This window comes from Phyllostomus discolor, chromosome 6, assembly GCF_004126475.2.
Source record: "Phyllostomus discolor isolate MPI-MPIP mPhyDis1 chromosome 6, mPhyDis1.pri.v3, whole genome shotgun sequence".
In the NCBI taxonomy this organism is placed as follows: Eukaryota; Metazoa; Chordata; class Mammalia; order Chiroptera; family Phyllostomidae; genus Phyllostomus; species Phyllostomus discolor.
Window position 1 is genome coordinate 23,879,342 of NC_040908.2, and position 23,652 is coordinate 23,902,993.

At 42.7% G+C, this 23,652-nt stretch overlaps 1 protein-coding gene across 11 annotated transcripts in view; it reads right to left on the minus strand.

Moving 5' to 3' along the window:
• The window catches only part of SLC8A1 (solute carrier family 8 member A1), a 322,727-nt gene that overhangs the window by 12,214 nt on the left and 286,861 nt on the right, over positions 1-23,652 (minus strand). For all 11 annotated transcript variants that reach the window (XM_036027901.1, XM_036027902.1, XM_036027900.1 and 8 more), the window contains one exon: positions 15,122-15,397. In XM_036027901.1, coding sequence (XP_035883794.1) covers positions 15,122-15,397 — 276 coding nt within the window. The remainder of the gene's footprint in view (positions 1-15,121; positions 15,398-23,652) is intronic.

The window sequence follows — 23,652 nt, forward strand, 5'->3', positions numbered from 1 at the left end:
TTTCATGGAAGACCTCTTGTTCTCTTGGAAATCTTTGAGACCATTGACTGATAACATTTGTTGATTCCTTAGTTCCTGGCTTCTCCTGGCATATGTACAGTCGCTGTGGTGAGTAAAAATAGGCTTGACTGAACCTAGTTTGAAAATAACATCTTCTTTATCTTTTTAATTTTGACCTGTAATTTTATTCCTTCTATAATAAACCTTTATTTTAATAATACCAAATCCATGAGAATAGAATAATTGGTAAGATTCAGTCAAGCAGCACTTTGCTAATTTTGGAAAGGAAAAAAGGAAGGGCAGATGTGGGGCTAAAACAGCTGAATTAATTACCACCTTCCCAAGCAAGGGGGTTTGTTATTAGATACAACTGAAATTCTCTGCTTGCCTCAAAAACAGCCCAGGGCTGCCCTGCATGAAACAATGTCCTCCAGCTCACTTCTCCTTCCTTCCCATTAGTCTAGCCCTGCTCCCATCTCTCTACCCTCCTAGTATTTGAAGCCTGGTTCGTTCTTCTCTGCTTTGTTCTATTTATGGAACATCCATATCCTATCTGAGTTTTCTCAAATCCCCTTCCTCCTTTTCTCAAGTCCTGCATTAGAAACACCCCCAAGCCAGGTGAGAGTTAGAGATAGCTGAGAAGGATCTGATAGAAAAACCGAGAGAAGAATTCAAACAGAACCTGCCCACTCTCACCTCCAGGTCGCCTTAGAGAGCTCCAAAGGACTCTAACCGAGCTATGCATGATGCTGAGACCGTGGACCCAGAAGATCTGCTGAGCAATACCCTGAAGACACGCAACATGTGCCTTGGCCCTGTCCACATCTCCCCAGTTACTCATTCCACACAGACATTCCCTTTTTGAAGGGATTGCTTTGTGCAGTATAAATTCGGGTAAACATGAGTGCTATTAAAAGTGGACAAGTAGAGGCAACTCAAGCAGAAAATATCACTGCATACAACTTCAACCAAGCACTAGAGGCAGCAGGTGACACGTGAGGACAGGTGAGACTTGAGGGAGTTCTGGAAAGTTACAATAATTCTCCCATTTCTGCTTCCACCTTGCATTGCCTTGGAGTAAAATTTCCCCCATTTGCTCATTCCACTGGATTAATCATATGGTGCAAAAAAGGGCATATATGTCTCTCAAAAGTCTCAAAAACCCACACAATCTACAGTCCAGCAATGCTACTAAAGATCTAGAAGTAATTGAACCAGTGTGAAAGTTATGTGTGGTGATGGTAAGGGCTTTTATGTTAGAGAATAATTAGAAACAAACTGTCCATCATTTTTGGTCAAATAAATTGCAACTTCATTTAACATTGTGCAACTGGTGAAGTCATGATGCCAGGGGCACTGATGGAACAAAATATTCACAACCGTGAAATGAAAAAGCAGTCAATATAATGATGCCTAGTTGAATCCATTAAAACGTGGATACATATTATATATTCTTTGCAAGCACATTTTTGTGCAATTTATTTAAACTCCCCAGGATTTTAAAATTTGAAAGATAGATAGATGAATGCAAGTGGATGGTGAGCTTGCATAATTTCTTTTTTACTCTTTGCTTATTTCAAATAGAATTTTATTTATAAATAAAACAAAGAATATATTATTTATGACAGGTTATTAAAGGCTATTAAACATACATTTTTAAAAGCAGTCTCATGTAAATGATAGGGTCTGTCTGGGAAGGGTTTGCCTTTTCTGCTCTTTTCATAGGCACATCCAGAGTAGCTGGATCCTTAGTGGGAGACATCATACATTCTACATACAGAGCAGGCATGTTTCAGTGTAAAGAGTGGGGAAGATGAGAGATGAAGAGGACCTTCTCAGGACATTACCTGGACATCAGGGGCTGGCCTAGAGTCCAGAGTCAGGAAGGTGCCTGGGACAAGCCATAAAGTGGAACAAAATCCCGAAAAACACAGTTCACCAATTATAAAAGTTTGCCCAGGACTGGCTGTGAGGCAAGATGTGTGTTTGTCTGTTTCCCTCCCACCACGCCTGTCAAGCACGGAGGGACTGCAGGGCAGAGCCAAAATCCTCTCTTCATTTTGCATTTTGTGTTACAGCAACATCAGATTTTATTTACCAACACAATGTTTTATTGACTTCAACTCACAATTGGTTTGTATGTGCACTTGTCCTGACAAATACTTTTTACAAGCTCATTAAGAGATTTGCGCCCTTGAGATATCTGGGAAGGGATGTAATATCCAAGTCTTTCATCCTTGTGCTTAGGCTCTTACTGGGGATGCAATTTGTAATTCAAAGACCAGAAAATAAGGTGTAGAGTTCCATCTAAGCTGCTAAGAATATGCTATAAGGCTGAGCTTCAATGTCAAGTTTAGTCCTTGTCTCTCTCTCCCAGGCACCAAGCACAACTCTTAGTAGAGAGTAAGTCTTTTGACAGGTACCTCTTATTTTTACAATAATCTCACAATTATCAGAGCAATGCCATCGATGTTATGCTATTTGTTCTGCCTGACACTTGAGATGAACAGAACCCTCGGCCCCTTTTCTTCAGGAGAGAACACGAAAGCTTCCTGGGGCTCAGATGGAATTTGAGTGGGGTGGGATTATACTCCACATTCGGTGATTTCTGACCCCAGGTCCTTACACTGCAGGTTCCTCTCCAGGATCCTTTATCAAATCCTGCTTTTGCCAGATGTTACCCCATGCTCCGAATGTGACAACATGCTGAGCTGAACTAACTCCCAGGGCTGCTGTAGATACCAAAGAGATAAATTACACAAATGCACCTTTTAAACAATGAAGCTATGCAAATGAGGTTATTGTTGAAACACTTCTTGTATTAAATGCAAGTGCTCTGCCCTTAATGAAATCATCATTAGTCACGGATGCTTTAATGTGGATCATTTGTTGAATATTCCAAAGTCATAACTAACTTGGGATATTTGCATTTGTAGAACAAGTGTTGGGGAGGAAAACCCAGGGCAGGAGAGTACTAGATGGTAAGAACAGAGGGGGCCATGGAAGCACCCCAGCTGCCAAATACATTAGGTCCTCACTTAGCATCATCAATAGGTTCTTGGGACTTTGGCGAAACAACAAATAAGGAAACCAACTTTACCACAGGCTGATTGAGATAAACAAGAGTTCAATTCCTGAGGCAACTCATCAGCATTATAATGAAAATAATTTGAATGAAAAAAACATTATTCAAGGGCTTGCTATCATTCAAAGGCATTATTGTTTGAAATGGGGGCCAGAAAAAGTAACACTTATTTTCTAAGACTGTAACTGCCTGGGTAAATTTGCATTGGGAGAACCAGAGGTCTGAGTGATTTAGGTAATTTGCCAAAGATTAGGGGTACAAGCAGTCACGCCCCCTATTAAAACACCCCTTCAAGTAGACATACTCTGTCCCTTGATGCCATAATCCTGTTTTACTCAACAGTGTTCATCCTTGTTGCCATCTGAAATTTTGTCATATTTTTAAGTATCTGTCTTCTTCTGGAGTGTGATCTTCATGGGATTAAACATAAAATATCTATCTTGTTTATCCATCTACCATGTAGAACAGGGCCTAGTACCTAGTCGGTGCTTGTAAAGTGTTTGTGGAGTGACTGAATGAAAACAAGTGCAGAACGGCTCTTAAGTCTATGCCTTTCCACTGCATCCTACAGCTTCCTTTGTTTTAACTTTCAAACAGTGGTGTTCCGGCCCTTTTTAGTGCCTCCTGACTGGTGTAGAGGGAAGATCAGCTGAATATCTGATGATGAAAAAGGCCACATTGCCTCAGGGCCTGGGTTCAGGCTTCCTAGTTAGAGGCTGGCATCGTGTGTTGGAACACAGCATGTTTGTATTCTGAATATTACCTGACACTAATATTTTGCTGTAGACTCGACCTGGGTGTAGAAGTTGTATAAGTCAGGGCTTAACCCTTCCTCTCAGAACAAGAATACTTGACACAGCAGAAGTCACCGATGTCAGGTCTGTCCCTTTTCTTCCTCAAAGTGAACCTTGAGAAGCACAGGACGAAAGGGCACAGTACCTGGAACTACTCCTGCTGTCGCCTGGCACTGAGCGCTGACCCCTCCAGCGGCCGGGGCTGAGGGCCTCTAGTTTGACAAGCCAAAACCCCTAAACTAATCCGTTGTCATAGTTCAGCCGTTGGGAGCATCACCACGAAGAGAATCCTTCAGAGAAGGACATGGCTGAGACCCTTTTGCACATTGATGGTCATTTGTTATCTTACAACTATAACTTAGGAATGAAAAGGTACAATTAGTCTTCTGCTGGGCCCATTTGCAGACTGCAGCAGGGGTCATTTTAGTTCAGAACTAGAGCAAGTCCTGCCTGTTGTCTCAAGCCACGATTTTTTTTACAGTGATAACCTAATAGTAGCTTCTCGTTTACGGAGGACCTTGCCTGAAAGCCCCTTGGGCTCCAGAGGGCATGGGGGGTGGTAAGGGGTGGGGATGGAGAAAACAAACACAGCATACAATGTTGTGATTGTAAATAACAGAACCAAAATGAGCTACTTTCTCCTGGTGTACAAAAGACAGGATTTTCACATGTGCTGAGCTAAACAAAGCTTATCGAATACCATCACCAACAGCTTTAGCATTTCTGGGTCATGTGGTAGAAAAGGTGGCTGAACAATGCGAAGGCATTTTATAGATTTAAATCCTTTTCTGGAATGAAGCAGAGTATAAACAAGTAATACATAGCTTATGTTCATTCCTGGGAAAAGGCAGGAAGTGAGGCTGTGCGCCGAGGAGTAGCGAAGGCATTCCAGCTGGCACCGAGCATAAATGCCAGGCGGCATGATTTCATATCTATAATATGCATTCTCCCCAACAGATATTAAAATTCTTTCATAGTCACATGTAAAATTTGCCTTTTAAATTGACTTAGCATTTTATTTGCCTTCTCTGCTAAAAATACCAGTGGGCCTTAAATTCATTTTGTTGCTCATGCAGTGGCCCCGACATGGCAATTAAGTGAGGCTTTTTTTTATAGCCCGCACTTATTCTTTTGAATTCAGTGTGTGTCATAACAAGACCGTGTCATTCTTTATGCAGGGAGACTGTGCACGTGGCCTCTGTTCAATAGGCCTTGGTCTCGGTCCCCTTCCTAATGGCTTCCATAGATTTGTATTGATCCACAGTGACACGCTGGGGTCCTGTATGAGGGCAAGAAGCTGAACTTGTGAGAGTTGCTTCCTTCACACTGTGTTATGGTCCACGGACCGAACTGGCCAAGGACATTTAGCATTTACAGATCATTAAACATGGGGTGCTACCCCAAGATTCACAGGGCTAATTCTGTGTACCACCGTACAATATTTCCCCCGGCAATTTCGATGACGTGAGCCAAGGTTACTTCTGGGGGAGGGTTGTGAGATTGTGCACCTGTGGATCTTTATACCTTTTAAAACAAAGCGTCCAGTACAATACCAAATATACTTTATGTACACTTTTAGTTTATAAATGTCTATAGAGATTTTGTAATTAATTAACTAAAAATTATTTTAAAACCTTACAGAACCCATGGCAAAATCCTAACATTATGTTTTATTTGAGTGAGTACAAATTACAATCATGTCGAGAATCTATGACATTATTATATTTAAAAATTGGTCTTTGAGAAAACTTGAGAAAAGACGCATGTGGAGAGTCAGAAAGTCCATCGGTGTGGACCTGGGGCTGGAGGTGGAAGAGGGGGTTTCCTGCAGCTGGCCAGGAGGGGTCTCACTGGGGTGATGGAATGTTCTAGCACTGCATTAAGGTGATGGCGGCACAACATAGTGAGTTTACTAAAGAGAAACCTCTGAACTGTATTCTTCAAATGGGCGAATGTTATGGTAAGTAAATTATACAGCGATAAGGTTGTTAAAAATGCAGGCTGAGGCGTGAATTTGAAAGAAACAGAACAAATCAGTGGGGCTGGACAATTTTTCATCTTCAAATGTTTCGAATGTGAACAGGGAGAAATGAAAGTCATCATCTCAACATTTATGAGTCACTTGCTAGAGACCCACACTCTTGTTAATCCCTCTGGAGCAAAAAGGCCTAATTAGCGATCGCTGCACTTGGCACTTGCTCTCTTTAGAATACACTTGAGACTGAAGAGGAGGAAATTTACATTCATCCTCATCACGCATTCTTAACAACAACTCTTCAAACACAACACACATAGCGGCCCCCCCCCCCCCCGCCCCGTATATATGATGTTCCCGTCAAGTGCCCTTGCTCTGGCTCACCTAGAGTGTGCAAGAAGGCCCAGACAAAGACTAGAATGAAATATTTTTAGTGCCTCTCCTCTTGCACCGTGACTTTTGTGGGACAGAGTGAAGAAGGTAGCTGGTGTGGAATCGGGGCACTTATCCTATGACTCTGCTCTGTGGAGTTTCATGGCGCGGGCTTAGTACCCTGCTCCCCCACCACCTCCTGGTGGACTGACTTTGTTATCACCCTGGTCTCCCTCCAGCCCTGTGTTCAACGCCAGGCACCCTTGCAGTGTGGCCCTTTGAGAAAGTAAGTCAAACAAAAAACCTTAAAAATACAAACTCTTCGGCACAACCAAGAACAGAACAACAATAATTTACAACAATGATTTGCAGTCATAATATCAGAACTGCCAGAGGATTTATCTAAATGGAAGTAGGACAGCCAAGAAGTTGAAGTACACCCGTACATCCAGACTGGTAGGGGACGACGAGCCGAGCAGGCGCGGGGCTGGCGCGGGTCGCAGGCACGCGTAGGTCGGGGGAAATTTGGCGCAAAATCGGCACGACAGCAATCCGGGGTGCGGGAGCGCAGCGGTGCAGCGGTGATCCCTGAGTACGCAAGCAGCGGCTGGGGGAATCAGTGGGGCAGCGATTGTGGACCAGGGCAGAGCTCACGGCCCAGAAGCCCAGGGAAGTTTCTGGCTCCAGGAGTACGGAACGGTCGCCATTGATCCCTCCTGTCCCCGCTCCTGCCCCTGCCCCCACATATAACGTCACAAGCTAGCGACTGGGGCGCCCAGCCCCGGTGAACACCTAAGGCTCCGCCCCCTACCATAACAAGAGCGACCAGACCGGAGAAAAAATAAATAAATAAATAAAATAATAGGAGAGATAGGGAAAGACAGAAGATATGTTTCCAGCAGAACAGATCAGTCCCCCAGGACTCATCCTTTTGAGTGACCAAGAAATAGCCAATCTATCAGATGCACAGTTCAAAACACTGGTGATCAGGAAGCTCACGGAACTGGTTGATTTTGGATGCAAATTACATGAAAAAATGCAGATTACCATAAAAGGGATGCAGGAAGACATACGGAGGAGAGCCAATAGTGAAAGGAAGGAATCTGAGTCTCAAAACAACACAGTCGACCAGAAGGAAGATAGAATCAACCAAGCAGGAAAGCATGATGAAATAAGAATTCAAAAAATCGAAGAAAAGCTTAAGACCATCGAGGACACCTTTAAACATTCCAACATCCAAATTATAGGGGTACCAGAAGGGGAAGACCAACAAGTGGAAAAGTTATTTGAACAAATAATAAAGGAGATCTTCCCCAAACTGGCAAAGGGAACAGTCTTCCAAGAAATCCAAGGAGCGCAGAGAGCCCCAACGAAGTTGGACCCAAAAAGAAACACACCAAGGCACATCATAATTACATTAGCCAAGGTAAAAACAAAGGGGAGAATCCTAGAAGCAGCAAGAGATAAGGGGACAGTCACCTACAAAGGAGTTCCCATCAGACTGTCAGCTGGTTTTTCAAAAGAGACCTTACAGGCAAGAAGGGGCTGGAAAGAAATATTCCAAGTGATGAAAGACAAGGACCTACATCCCAGATTGCTCTATCCAGCAAAGCTCTCATTTAGAATGGAAGAGAAGATAAAGTGCTTTTCAGATAAGGTCAAATTAAAGGAGTTCATCATCACCAAGCCCTTACTTTATGAAATGCTAAAGGGACTTATCTAAGAAAAGAAGATAAAGAAAAGACATGTATAGTAAAAGGACAGCAAACTCACAATTATTAACAACCACACCTAAAGCAAAACCAAAAGAAACTAAGCAAACAACTAGAATAGGAACAGAACCACAGAAATGGAGGGCACATGGGGGGCTAGCAGTAGGGGTGGGAGGAGGAGAGAGGGGGAAAAGGTATAGAGAATAAGTAGCATAGAATGTAGGTTGAAAATAGATAGGGGGAGGGCAAGAATAGTACGGGAAAAGTAGAAGCTAAAGAACTCATAAGTATGACACATGGACATGGACTAAAAGGGGGGAACGTGGGTGGGAGAGGGGGTACAGGGTGGAGGGGAGTGAAGGGGGAAATGGGACAACTGTAATAGCATAATCAATAAAATATATTTAAAAAAATACAAACTCTTCTACTGAGCAAAAAAAAAAAAAAAAAAAAGGATGCTAATAGTTTTGGAATGAATCTTTCCCGGAATTTTACAGAATGCCCTTGGCCTGTTGCATTCAGTCTAATCCCCAGTGTTTCTTCATTTGGGCAGTTCTTGTGCCATCTGTGGAGCAAACTTGTGAAATCAGTGTCTAGCTCTTCTTTGTTTTGCTCTGTCTTTGTAAATGTTTGCTGTTGTGGGCTTCCTTCAATGCTGGTGCCATCACATGTCCGTGGGAAAGTGCGCTGCAGCGGTTCAGCTCCAGACAGTTCCTCATGGGCATGAAGTTAAGATCAGGGCCCTTGGAGCGCCATCTGGGTAATTAGGCTGCCCGTGCCACTCCTCTGGCCGTGTCCCCAGGTGGCTTTGCCTCTTGGCCTGACCACAGACCGAAAGGCCTGTCTTCAGCAGCCCTGACCTCTCTCGGTGGCAAAGAAACTGAGCGCTTAGTAGAGTCTCTGGAAACAAAATATTCATACCCTTTAGGATCTGTGGCACCACAGACACTTACACATTCTCTGTGAGCCCTAATTTTCTCGTGCAGCTGAGGACACTGGGGCTCCATCTCCTGTATGCTACCAAGTGACTTACACAGGGCCACCACTCTATACAGCCAGGGACGTGGTACTTCGTGTGTCTCCCGGGGCATCACTAAGGTTGCAGTATGCAACCTGCACAACCACTGGAGTTATTTTAGGATCCACTAAGAAATAAAGCAGCAGGACATAATAAATTGTGGTGAACTTGTCACTTAAGTATACTCAAGAATACCTTAGTTGCAGAATAATTGGAAGTCGGAAAATTAATAGATGAAAAATTCAAACCATCAGTACCTAATGATTTTTTGTCACAAAAACGAATATATTTTCTAGTGGTAACAAACAGAAAATCTCATTTTTGAAAGAATCTAAGGAACAAAAACGTTTGGAGGAGGCAAAATAACTTCACATCACTTAATGATATAGCCTAAAGAACTTAATAGATAATGCAGAAAATAATTGTCATTAGTTACACTGAGAGCAATTCTCAAAATGAAAACAGGAATAGATAATTATTTCCTGCTTTTTCTACCAATTGTCAGTTGACAAAATGCTCTGAGATCCATATTACCAGTCTTATCATCGGCTCTATTTGAATGGCCCTGTATCGTTATGCCTGTCTTACAGAGAAGAAAACCAAGGCTCAGAGAATCGATAAGTCAATTCCAGCCACACAGTGAATAATGGTTAGAAGTCCACTTTTCTGAATTCAGCTCCAAACCTCTTGTTACTAGACCCCCTTGGTGCACACTCATGAACGCTACACTACGAGAAGGGAGTAAACAGCAAGTATAACTATAGTCGTATACAAATTCCTTCCTATGGTATTTAGAAGTCTATAAATGATGTAATTTAAAAATGACATTTTCTCTAAAACAGTGTTATTTTCAAAAAGTTTCTATGTATACAGTGGGAACCCCCCCCCGCCAAAATCATCTATTTCTTTTCAATTCATGCCTTAAAATCTGTAGCATGAAATAATTCCTACTTGACAGAATCCAAAAGATATTCAAAACAGTCCAAGCCAGCCGAAGATCCGACAATGCCAGAGGCCGAGGGACAGGCTAGAACACTGAGTTTCCGGCCCCGGGAGTGCACATGCAGTGAGGGGAGACGTAGGCAGCAGCAGACAAGCTTCAGCACAAGCTCAATCAAGATGTATGGACAAAGGCCAAGGACAAAGGCTTAGTGAGTCTATGAAAATATTCTCAACTCATCAGCATCTAAGAGTTTCCTGTGCAATTAAGAAAGAATTCGTACTTTGTTTTGAATCCACTAGGAGCAAGAAATAAAAGTAAAATCCATATTTGGAATCTTGTATAGAAGCCAGAGTGTCTTGACTCCATGTACCCAAGTTTTACCCAAGCAAGTAACCGTAGGCTGAAAGAAGGTGCCATTACAGGTGGTTCTTAGTATTGAAAAGGCTGGGTGCCAAATGTTCCTTCTGACATTTTCTTCCCTTGGATTTCAAAACTTATTCCACAGAAGCAATGTGATATAACAGTTATGAACCCATGCCAAGCTATTGAAAAATGCCTATTTAGCACTCCGCAGAGTATGCCTAAAGTTTTAAGAGTTCTGGGTCTTGGAAGCAGGAATTCCTGCAGAGTGAAAAATAAAGTTCCCAGTGTAGTTAAAATCATGCAAGAGGAAAAATGTTTCTGTTCTTAGTTTCTTAGTTACCGTTGCCCTGTCTTACTATAATACCTTGCTCAGATATATTCTATTCCTCAAAAATAAGACACACTATAGAAGCATCATCTCCCTCAGTTGTAACTTTAATTCTTAGCTATCTCTAGAAGGTGCTAGGAAGAAAGCAACCTGACTGGACCAACTTATACTAATGTGTAAATGACTTACTTGAGCATTCATTTATATGTACAATACACACACATGCACACACAGCTGCATTACTTCTGTGTTAGTTAGGCATTATTCTAGCAGCCAGGGATAAAACAGAGGGGAAAAAAGGGCAGGATTTGTTTTCCCATGAAGTTTACATTTCAGTGAGGAGAGTTAGACAATAATATTTATTTGAATAAATTTATATACTCTTCAAAAATAAACCAAAAAATCCAGAAAGTAATAAATATAGAAAATAAGGTGGTGTAATAGAGCAGAACTGGTTGACCACTTCACATTGCATGATCTCTTTGAAGTAACATTTGAGATATAATTGAGACAAAGAGCCAATCTTGTATAAATGAAGGAAAGAGCATTTTGACAAGCTAGGACAGCCCTGAGAAAGGAATGAACTTGCTGCAAGGAGGACGGTAAAAAGGCCCATGGGGCCACAGGATAGTGGGCCAGGAGGACAACACAGTGGAAAGAGAGGCAGGGGGAATCACATAGGTTTCTATAAGCCAGAGTGCTGCTTCTAAAGTTTATCCTAAGTGAAATAAGCAGCCTTGAATGGTGGCTGGATTTGTCCCTTAAAACAACGTGTAGCAGAAGCAGGAAGACAGATGGAAGGCTACGGCGGGTCTGAGAGTGTACTGCTGTCCAGACCAGAGAAGCAGTGGTGGAGAGACAGCTAAGTGGGCTCGATTGAGAGATACTTTAGAGGAACAATCTGAAGAGACTGGCTGCAGGGATGAGGAAAAGGAACAAGGACACCTGGGCAGATGATAGTGCTGTTTTCCTGAGAAAGGCGAGATCTGCAACAAAATGGTTTGGTTGAAGGACAAGGCGCTTAGGCAGTGGAAATCAACAGTTCTATTTTGGACATGGTAATTTTGAGCTGCAAATTACACATCTGGCAGCAGTACAGGGAAGGCAGTTGTTACATGAGTCTAGAGCTCAGGGGAAAGTCGAGGCTGGGGATACACATTTAGTGATCACTGGCATATGGACGGCGTGTCAGCCACGGAGACCGATGTGACGGACCAGGGAGTGAGCTTGGACCCAGAAGAAAAGAGGGCTGGTGGCCAGGCTCTGGCTCACCTCAACTGCAACCCACATTTCATTTCACAGAAAAAAATATTTTAGTCATATGGCTGCCACACTTTCAAGAGTTTATGAATAACAAAGATGCAGAGGTGGAAAGAGACTGTCCAGAACTCTTCTCCAGACAGACAGCTCTGTAAAAGGTGATTCAGGAAAAGCAGGCCCTTCCTCTACAAACCTGATGGGCCTTTAGGTTCTCCTGTACATACCTACCCAAAGGTTGAGGGGGCAGGAAGGCCCTCAGGAACCTTTCTCTGCCAGTACGTTATAACGAGCATTTGCTACCAGTTCTATGATGAAGAAGCTCTCTCTCACTTGGAAAGTCCTAAGCACTTTTCCCCGTGGATTTTGAGCAATATGGTAAGAACACTTCAAATGATCTTTAATTCTTCCTTCAGGCAGGGCGCGTTTCCAGTGACCTTCAGGCCATCATCAGCTAAGAATCTAAGAGTCTCCCTAGAAAGGGGCAGCGGTGTATCAGTTAACGGCCAGGAGCTCTTCTACTTTAGGGAAAGTGTCAAGACGTCAGCCTAGAGGAAAAGCTGGGCCCTGGGCCAGTGCCAGTTAATGGCAGGCTCTCAGTGAAGAGGATGAGTTTTCCTCATTCTTCTTCTGCCTGTAGCAACTGGGCTTCGGGAACAATAGAATTATTATTTTAAGTCAGGAGATAAAATCACTGCTCGCAATTATCAGCATTGAGGAATAAGGTCAGAAATATTATGTGCATTCAGCATCTTGTTGAATTTGCACAGCTCATTTTTGAAAATAAAAGTTGATATAGATATAATTATTTGCAATTACCTATGAATATATTGTTTGGGGACCATGCTGCATAGTTAATGTTGTGTCAAATTACAGGAATTCTCCCAGTAACAGAGGAAAGAAATCTGTATCCCAACGGGAAGAATTTATGGCAGTGTAGGGGAACCATTTTGACAACAAATGATTCTGTTGTATTCTTCCCAACAGGCTTCCTTCCCTCTTGATGCCTCTCCCTGGGAACTGAGGTGGTGTTAAGTGGCAGAACAAATGAGTCCTCTGAACACTGAGGCTTACTGTAATCCACATGTTATGTTACAGAAAAATATTTTTAATCATATGACTGCAGACTGCTCAGAAGCATCAATGCAAAAGATGCAGACAGCCATTTTGCAAGATTGGTATCAGAGAAAGGAGCCGTTTTTAGATATTGAGATGAGGAGTTTGGAAATTAAACAACAACAACAACAACACATTATTTTGGAACAAGGATTTGATGTAGGAAAAACATTTTTAAAATCCTTTTGAGAGCCAGAGATGCATTTGCTAGGACCAACTGCTGACTTTGAATAACTGATGAGAGGCCTAATTTCACCTTCATTATCACGGTTTGAACATAGTCTCCTCAAGGGTTAAACCCACAGCCAATAGGAAGTTCGTGAGGGCTCCATTTGACACAGTGATTTAAGCCTGAGGCAAAGTGGACCCCAAAACATTTTCTTATAATAACCGCAGACAAAGCAATGGATAACCATGATGTTTAGTTCCTCTCATTGTGTATATGTATGTTCTCTAAACAAAGCAACTTAAAATAGGAATATTTTACATTTTTCCTCCTACTTGGTAAATTTCTGGTCATTTTTGAAAAACATTCAAAATAAAGACAAATGTGGGACTGCTGGAGGAGAGCCGAGGCAGAGCGGGAGCCTGCTCTGCCCCAAGGTGCGTAGCCCTGCTCACTCAGGCAGGACCGAGCACTTCCCGAACCCCTGGCGCCTCCATCGCCAGAACCACGCCAGGCGCTGTCGTCAAGACTCCCTAAGGGTCCATCCATTGGGTGGCACCATGTGGAATGGCCAACCAGAGTAAATCTGGGCCCTTCATCCCTGGTTACTCACAGATGAAGTGTCCAGATTTATACTGGTCAGGTCCCCCTAACCTATTCGACATAAATCACAAAGGCCACTGTTTTATCAGATTCCTTCTATATCCCAGATGCTCTACTGGGTGCAGAATTTATAGATGTTTTCTCCAGTCCTGACCACAGTTCTGGTAGTTCAGTATGGTTGTCCTGATTTTACAAATAAAGAAACTGGGGCTCTGAGAAGAGGCTCACTGAGATGGTAAGTATCTGAGTGGAAAACAACTAGAGGATTCCAGGGAAGAAGTAGACATGCTTTCAACTGCACTTGTTTTAGACTCAAAACCAAAAGCCAAGGTTGCCCAAGATGGCAAATGTTAGTAGTAATCGCAGCAATGACCTAAATGCTGTGGTAAATGTGGGATGTTGAATGGTACCATCAGTGGGGCTGTATGTCCCCTCACGCCCTGCCTGTCCCCCAGGTTGACATGTCCCCCAGGTGAGGACTGTAACACTTGACCTTGAATGCAGGTTGCTCAGAGTTAAGACTGCGCATTTGTCAAGATGTCAACTCGTGCTGGGGAATAGGCCCAGAACTTCAGTGACAACAAGCTCTGGTGTGTAGCAGGGTCACCTGTGAACTCAAAACACACATTTCTGGGCCCTTTCTCTAGATCTTCTGATTCTATTGGTCAGTGGCGGGTCTCGGGCATTTGTATTTTTTTTAAAGGAGCCCAAGTGATTTTGATTGCCCACCAAAATTTGAAAATTACTTCTGTCAATGTCATGTTGGAAGGATGATGTCTTACTCAGAAGTCGGAGCAAATCATAATGAGCTGAAGTTGTAGGGTGGGAGAAAAATTCAGCTTGTAGGAATGCATGAAGGGATGTCCACGAAGTGTGTGCTTTGTGAGGTTACCTTTTCCCTCTCCTGATCGATGTCTGCCTCTTTTTATTTCCTCCCATTAATATTTGGGTCAAGAGAATATCAGACCTTCAGTAAGGATTTATCTCAGTTATCCCATGAATACAGAGTTTTGTCGAAATAAGCTAAAAGACAGAAGTTCTGTTCTTGAAGATGATTCTATAAATTTGTTTTGTCTTTTTGGAAGTGCTGACTGTATTTGAAAGCTCAGCTACAGATCCATCCATCACATCATCCTGTTCTGTCCTCTGGCCATGCAGTCCCTCTGGGGATGCCTTCCTGTCATCACAGTGATCCTGACCAGCTTTCTAACCTTGAAAGATGCCATGACAATGTCTTGGCAGGGACATCATTCATATCTGTGGGCCCTTGTCTTTCAGAGGCCTGGTTTGTCATCATAGTCCTTGAAACTGTTAGGTAAGATAAGGCGATAAGGCAAATGGGCTTTCGTGTGTGGGGGGGCAGTGATCATACATGAACGTATCCTCTACCTGGTACTGAAGTTCCAAGTGCGACGAACACCACTGCAGTCACAGAATCCTTCAGGCCAATGGTGCAGCCGAAGTGGGAAGCCAGGTCGCCAATGAAAGCGGTCAGTATGCCGATCATGAGGATGGAGACAATGAAACACGCCCAGCCATTCCAGTATTCTGTAGGGGGCACGAAGGCAAAGAGGACCTTCCAGAACACGGTCAGAAAGTGCATCACATAATCGAAACAGGAGGGCAGCTTCTCCTCCCCACACTCGTCGTCGTCATCATCTTCCCCTAGAAAGAAAGGAGTGAAGCATTTCATTACAACTTGTGCCATTGGGGTCTCCCTCTCAACCAATCCCTCTTTCCTAGGCCTGTCACCTCTGCCCTCTGAGTGACCAGGAGACCATTAGAAGTGGGCAAAGTTCAGGGTTTTCCAAGAGTCAATCATAATGAAATAATTATTGTTTCATGCTCAGTGTCATAGGTCAATGGTGAAAACTTAACTACATACTAGTTATGTGTAATCAACACACTCTCCTGTCACCTCTGGTGAGATTTGTCACTTCAGAGAAGCAACAGGGACTTCTCTCAAAAGCCTGGGAAGCCCTATGCCTGGCTCAGAAAGAAGCCTCTTCTGAAGGAAGATGACTGTGATAGAATTCTTCCACCAGGATTCTTTTCTTGGAACCCATTTTCGTTTTCCAGCTTCAGCTCTGGGCGGTCACGCTCCCGTAATCAGCTACAGGACAGTGCTCACACAGGACCCTCCACCATGGCTCTGGGCCCTGCCTATTTCTACAGTGTTATCTCCTGCGACTTCTTCAAACTCGAACTTCTTCCTAGCGAAACGGAATTATGATTTGCATCCTTCTACAAACCATACGTACTTTCTTCGTCTATCCTTTAGAACTAAATGTACTTGGCACATCCCAATCCTCCCCTCCCTCTGCTTCCCTGTTTGTCCTTTAAAACTCATTTCCTTTAAGAAACCTTCTCTGAACCCCTTTGCCCTCCAGCAAGAGCTGGAAATTGCTCCTGAGAGCTTCCCCAGCCCCCAGCACTTGTAACACTAGATTGGTGGATCTCACAGTGTGGTCCAGCAGCAGCAGCAGCAGCAGCGTTACCAGGGAACTCGTTAGAAACATTTCTGGCCCCACTGAATCAGAAACTAGGGCAGTGGTGGGTGGGGGATGGGAGGTGGCAACCACTTAAGCTACATCCAATAAAATCATTTCCTTACTTTGCTTTGGTGTCTGCTCTATAAAAGTCTTTCTCCCAGTTCCTGCTGGTGGAGCACTCGAGGCATTTTTGGTTTGACCCTGCCTGATTTGAATCCACATTCACACAAACTTTAAATAATTTTAGTGAGCCTCAGTATATCTTTTAAAAACCATTTTCTACAGTAATCATGCTGTATGGTTGTTTCATATTTCTAATATTACCCTTACCTGACAGCAGAAGATGCTCGTAAATAAAAGTAATACATGTTATAGTTTGAATTATGTTCCCAGCAAACTCATGCTCTAAGCCCTAGCATCCCAGAATGTGACTGTATGGGAAGACAGGGCCTTTAAAGAGAGATTTAAGTTACAGTGAGGCTGTCAGGGTGGGCCCTAATCCAATCTGATGGTGTCCCTCTAAGAAGAGGAAGTTGGGACGCACAGAGGCACAGGCAGCAGGGATGTGCGCATACAGAGGGAAGGCGGTGTGAGGACCCAGCCAGAAGGTGCCCTTCCCTCTCTCCCAACTCAAGGAGAAAAGCCTCAGGAGGAACCAAAGCTGCCAGGACTTTCGAGCTTGGACTTCCAGCCTCCAGAACTGTCAGAAAGTAAATTTCCATGGTTTAAGCCGCCCAGTCCGTGGTATTTTGTTATGGTGGCCCTAGCAAACTATCACAGTAAGTACCCACTCGGAAGCCGCCTGCGCCCTGACCTTGATGTATGGAAAGAGCCATTCAGTGCTTCTATTACCCACTCCCTTCTTCTGTCTTTTATCCATTTCTTCTTCTTGCTTTCTTTCGCTTTTCTTCCCATTTTCCTTTTACCTTACACATTAGCTGCAGGTAGAACTCATTGTGAAGGTTGCAATTGTCAGGGCTCATTGAAGGGAGTGAGGAAGTAGAGAACCACGTTAATTCTTTCCCTATTTTCTTCTTTCCCCACTCCCTTCTCCAAAGGAGGGGGTGCTTTCCATACCCCAGGAAAGCTCCACCAAAGGACTAGACTTTCAAGTTATGTTTATTTTGTATCTGATCCTTTTAAATTTCTATATTTGTGGACATTTTATAATTTCATAGGATATATGATCAAAACAGTTTGGAAAACACTGAATCTTAATCAGTCATCTATGAAAAACAGATTATTTTGGGTGTCTTTGGTCCATATGGTGAAGATGAACAGGAAAACAAAAAATGAAGCTTCTCAGAAGGGATGACAGTTATAGAGAGTAGATATTATATTTGTCTTCAGGATGAAAATAATAACACCTTTCCCAGGAGGGAGTGCAGGGGAACAATTAGATCACCTCTACAGTATTTGAGGATATTTCAAGATAATAGTTATTACGGTAGCTATTATTTTCCTATACTTTTAAGGATAGTGACTGTATTTCCCTATCATTATTTCATTGTTTGATCAATATGTTGGGTCCTAAATTTACAGTCTAGGCCCTTAAAAAGAAAATGTAATCTTGCCCTCTGGGATTAACTTCACAATCTATGTGTGCAATGCAAAATGAGGTGGGGGTGGGGGGGGAGAGAGAGGTTGAGATTTCCTTCTGGGGGCTTCCAGCATTACAAGGAATCTTAAATATTTGAATGCTCATGTCTGGAATGGGAGACACATCTGTCTTATTACATTTGAAAGCAGCAGTGGCTTCCCATCCTTTTTCCTGGGATCTCACCGCTCTTTACAAATTTTAATCTCCAACTCAGATGTCATGAAAATATTAAAAGTGAACACCAACTGCCATGCGTGATGCACAATTAGCCTGCCTTGGGGAAGGACAGAGAAATATGCTCATCCATCACCATCTGGACTCGACTTAAAAGTCTGCTCCTTCCAAAGATCAGTGGAGCATTTAAAAAAATAAAGTAAAATAAGCCTGGGAGCATCTTTGATGTGACAGCAAAGTAAGTTGATGGTGACCTGCTGTGTGTATGTTTGCCAGCCCAGGGTTCCAGGGTTACTAAAGGCTTCGCAACTCTTCCGAGCCCCTCCCCTCCATTAGCAAGGAAACAGCAGGCTGGCGGGTTTCCTTGTATAGGATCCCAAGCGAACGATCCTCTTATCTCAGAATCCTTCTTTTCAGCTTTAGGGATTCTACAAATAGAAAGATAACACAATATGTTTGATTAATCTGCCCCATGGCCTCTAAATGATTTCCTTGATACAGGTTGGTTGGGTGTCCTAAAAATATAATCACAAAAATAGCCAAATTATTAAAACCACAAAAATAGCCAAAGTATTAAAACTGCAAATAGTGGAGAGGGGATCACTTCATCTTTTGATGTAACATCACTTGAGCTGCAGCTGCCGTGGAGCTGAGCACAGGCCCGTCATCAGGACTAGTGATCGTGAAGGGCAGCCCCTGGGCTTGGCACCTGAAGATAAGACACATCTAAAGGGAACCAGAGATTAGTTTACATCCCTCTAGAGATGCTCAGGGTTTGGCCTCAGGGAGAGCTTTGAGAACCAGAAAAGGAGGCTGTTGGAGTATAGTAGTCAGGTGGGTTAGAAAACTTCAGTCAATTTGTAGTTCTGATAGCTTGTTTTGAGGGAAGGCACTTGACCTTCCTGAGCTTCAGTTCCTCATCTGTCCAATCAGTTTCCTAGCTCCCACATCACAGAGCTGTGGTGAGGACTAGAAGAAGAAATGTCCAAGTCCTTTGTGTTACTGTGAACCTCTTTGCAGACAGATGTACCATTTTCTATCACTGTTACTTGTCAGGAGGAAGGCAGTGAATCAGTATGACCTGAGCTTCCTGATTTCACAGCATCTATATTCTGTTTGAATGAAACATGTATTGCTCCAGCTTCTCCAAACTGCTGGATTTCAAGAAATGAAGGAAGAAATAGAGGGAGAGAACATGACACTAAGTGACAGGCACTGAGCTAATTTTTTCCCCACGCATCATTTCATTTGATCCTTACAATAACCACGAGAGATGGGCAGTATTAATCCCATTGCACACATGAAGAACCTAAAGTTCAGAGAATTATGCAACTTTCTACAATAATTACACAGTTGGTAAGTGGCTGAGTGGGGATTTGATCTTACAGTCTATTTACAGCACATAATGTCTTGTTGAAGCAAGTTGAGGACTGTAGCATCTGTCACATATTGATTCAAAGTTTGAATCTGAGAATTCCTCCTATGCCTAAATGCTATAGAAATACAACATTGCTTTTTTAAGGAATTCAGCAACACTGATCGGTAATGTTTGTTCTAATTTATTTTCTAGATATGATATATTTTTAGTAGTCAGCCATATGTTCTTTTCCAAGCCCTTGGGGACCAAGTAAACACAGGAAATAAGACAATAAATGGAGAGCATCCCAGTTGTGATTATTTAGAAATCTGTGATTTAGAGTATGACAAGTTCTTATTTCCATTTCTCAAATGGAATCATCTAGTCAAAAGTCAAAAGTCAATCATCTAGTTTGGAATCAAACATCCTGGTTTGAATCTAGCTCTTTGCCCTTGAATTTGGGAAACTGGCCTACATTATCACAAATCTGTAATGGGAAGTACTTTGGGGAATGTATGCTGATGTTACTCAGAGGGAGTGTCTGACTTTCTATTCCTTCCAGGTATTCATTTATATCTATAATTAGTCCATTTTTATTCTGCGAGAGAATCCTCCATTATGGATGAGTGGGAATGATCAGAACACTTTTAAGAAATATGACAGGGTGACTTCTGTGGCCAACAACGCTGTCATCCATGTGACTTCATGAGCCCGACAAGTGTTATCGGTACTTAGCAGCCCTGTGCATTGTACAAATCAGTAATTGTGAAGCTGGATCACTACAGTGGATTTCTACATTCTATGCACATTGTTTTGGGCATAATTTCTTTCTCAAATATTGTTCCTTTTTTTTTCCAAGCAGGATGGAGTTCAATTTTGTGTCTCTTTAGTTTCTAAGCGCCAAGATTTGTTGTCTTCAAACAAATTAACAAGTTAAGTTGGTCGAATGGGCTTTCTCCTTCACATCTATCACTTTCTTTTGCAACCTGATACATATAGTAAATGACAAATCAAGTTCTACTCTTCTCTTTTACATTTCCACTTCTCTTTGTTTTCTAAGGTTCTAACAAAATCATACAATATTTAAGATAAAAGAAACCTTAGCAACCAGCTAATTTACCCCTTCTCATTACAAGAGACAAACCAAGAACTGTGATTTAGTGGATGAGTTTTTGTTCTTTTGTTTTCTTGTATCTGTGTGTGTGTGTGTGTGTGTGTGTGTGTTTGATACGTAAAGGCTTGAATTAAACCCTGTGGCTTTTATTGTTGTGCTCGCTCAACAATAAGAATGAAGTTTTAGATCATTCTAAAAACTTCTTTCCTTTTCCCTTTAACATGCTTCTATCTTATTTCTAGTGAGAAAATATTTATCCCTCTCTTCCAACCCTTAGTGATTTCTATATACCACTAAGTTTAATAACCTACAGACTCATTCCCAAACAAGAATTTAATCTCTTGCTCTGGATTTGGGAGAAGTGCTATAAACATCTCCTTATAACCCAGTGGGCAGGAAGTACTTACTTATGTATTCTCTGATGAAAAGTAGACATCTGCAATTTTTTGACCAAGTGTATTACAAGGTAAGTCCTTAACAAGGGAGACCTCAAAACACACTTTACTCAAATTTACAGATACGGGTTGCCAAAGCAGAGAGAAAAAAAAGGCAAGGTATTTGATCCCATCAACGGAAACTTGTAGGTATTACTGTAGAAAATAACAACTTAAACCACTGGGAGGGTGTCAGAGCTTGCCAAGGTCAACTCTCTATTTAACATGAATTCCTTTAAAATCTCCACCCAATGGTCACTGTACCACACTTGAGTCTCAGCTACCAGGGCATTCATGATCTCGCAATCCAAGTTTCAGAAGCTCAAGCTGTCAGCTCGGGCTGTTAGGTTCCAGCAATTCACCCAGGTGCCGTCGCTCAGGCCGTGGGGCATAAATCCAGTCTGGCTCCACATGACATTCCTGCAGGCACTTGTCACCGGTCACTCGCCCATCACTCTCAACCCCCTCAGGGTGCTTCGTCAGGCTGGTCATGCTTCTCTGAGCACTCTCTCAGCTGGTCATAACCTCCCTTTGTAGAACATGGTGCTCAGAGCTGAATGTGACTCCAAGAGGCACTTAACCTGTCTGCTCTGGGGAAGGTCGTTCTCCTTTCTCCTTCTGGACACAAGTACTTTCGGTAATGTACACATGGGGCTTTTGGTGGCCACATTACACATTGCCATACATACAGCTTACTTACACCTATACATTGACAACAACCCCCTTTCAATGCCATTTCCAGCTCATGTGTTTCACTTCCCACACTAGCGTAACTGATTTTTGAGACACGACTGTAGAATCATTCATCTATCCTTATTAGGCTCTTCAAGAGCAATGATTAATTACTATTTTTTCAGTCCAAGTTAAACCTTATCATTAGAAAACCTGTATTTTGACATTATAAATGCTCTTTTTAAGAACTTTCCTTCTGCAAGACTTCTTCAAAATGTATTTGGATTGTGGAAAAAAGACTCTTGGTGTGGCTGGTTGTCCTTGGGGAGAATGGGAGCCCCGCTGCTGGTGTCTAGTCCTGCTGTCCTAGTCCCCGTGCAGCTAAAGGCCTAAGGGCAAGGCTGGTGGTTTGCTGAAAGGTCCTTTGTCACTAGCTAGTGGGGAACAAAATGAGTGTGGGGGCTCCATGCCCAGAATCTATTGTGCCTGGGCACTCACATCTAGGAGATCGAGTTCAAGATTGCTGTAGACTTGCAACTTGGACTGCTGGCCTGTTCTTAGAGGATACCTGTATAGGTCTTATGAATCATGCCCCCTGCTGTGCTTCCAAGCTGGTGACAGCTATGGGTCATTCTGTCTCACAGTATCAGTGCTCGTTACAGTCCGTACTTGGGGCATTAGGCACAGCTGACATGTGACAATACTGAGAAGGATGCGGGAGGGAGCTCAACTCTGTGAATGAATAACATGCAACCCTGTCTCGGTGCATGGACTCCTGGGTGAAACGTGCCAAACAACAGAATGTTACCAGCTCAGGCCTCTGCGGTCCTTATTAGGATGGTTAATACAGCACAAGAAATATCTAATGTGACAGGAATATTTCTCAGCAAATGCAGGCACTGTCAAAATGAAAAACGGATTCACTAAGGAGTTCTAGCCCCATGGAAGTTTGATTACTGGCAAAATGAATCAGTTTAAAGCTGCAAATTGACTGCTTAGCCTATCTCTCTTTTAAGAATTCCTCTATGTGTTCTGAGCATCCCAAATGAGCCTAAGTTGACACAATTAGTCTTGTAAGTTTTTGCCCCAAGCTTTTTTTTTTTTCAAAATAACTCCACATCAGGCTGAGAATCTTGGAATTGTCATCTCTTACTACTTATTGATCGTAGGATTAGCAGAAATCCAAGTTTCTGTAATAGAGAAGCACATTCCCTACAGACTTGAGCACCTAAGAAATAAACCCTCAACAAGTAGATACCCAGCAAGAGGAGACACCTCCTGCTAGTTTGGATGGTTTAGTTACAGTGGGTATTATGTGGGCACACTGGGTTCTAAGATTGGCCTGAGGGCTCCGATAACACTGTGTAAATATCAGCAGCTGTGTGGCTTAGCCTCCTGCAGTGTGGGAGGTTGAGCCTTGGAGGAATGGTTTGGGCAGCAATAACCCTTTAGTTTTCAACAAACTGCTCAATGCTATATGCTCTAGGAAAATGCTGAAATTTATATGAAGGGTTGAGTTGATGTGTATCAAAGGCTGCCCCCCATGCAGAAGAGTATAAAGACTGGATTTTAAGATGCTGCTGTGGTTAATCCAGGAATTTGGGTTTACTCACTGAGTGCTTACCTTCATGCACGCGGGGAAACACGTACATCTCACTTAATCATCTTCCCAGCAAACTGCTAAAGTGGGTAGTGTTTTCCCTGTTTTTAAGGTGAAGAAACCAAGTGACGCTTGTGAGATCTAAAACCCTTTCCACTACTTCACTGCAATTACCTGACTCACTGATTCCAGTGAGGAAAATCTCTGTGGTTTGTCCAGCAAAAACCCATTCTGATAGCCCAATAAACTTAGATGTTGTCTTATGAAACGTGTAATTGGGAAATAACCACCCTCCTTGAAATAACCCTCTGCATATGGTGTCATACAGAAATTACCGAATGTTTTTGGGGGTAAATGAATGGATTGTCCTACCTCCTTTCTTCTTCCTAAAGAGTCTGATTTTCCTTTCATCTTTGTGAAAAGTTTCTCTTAGTGGTTTATATTGGCCCTGCTGGAAGTGGGATTCTCTCATTTGGG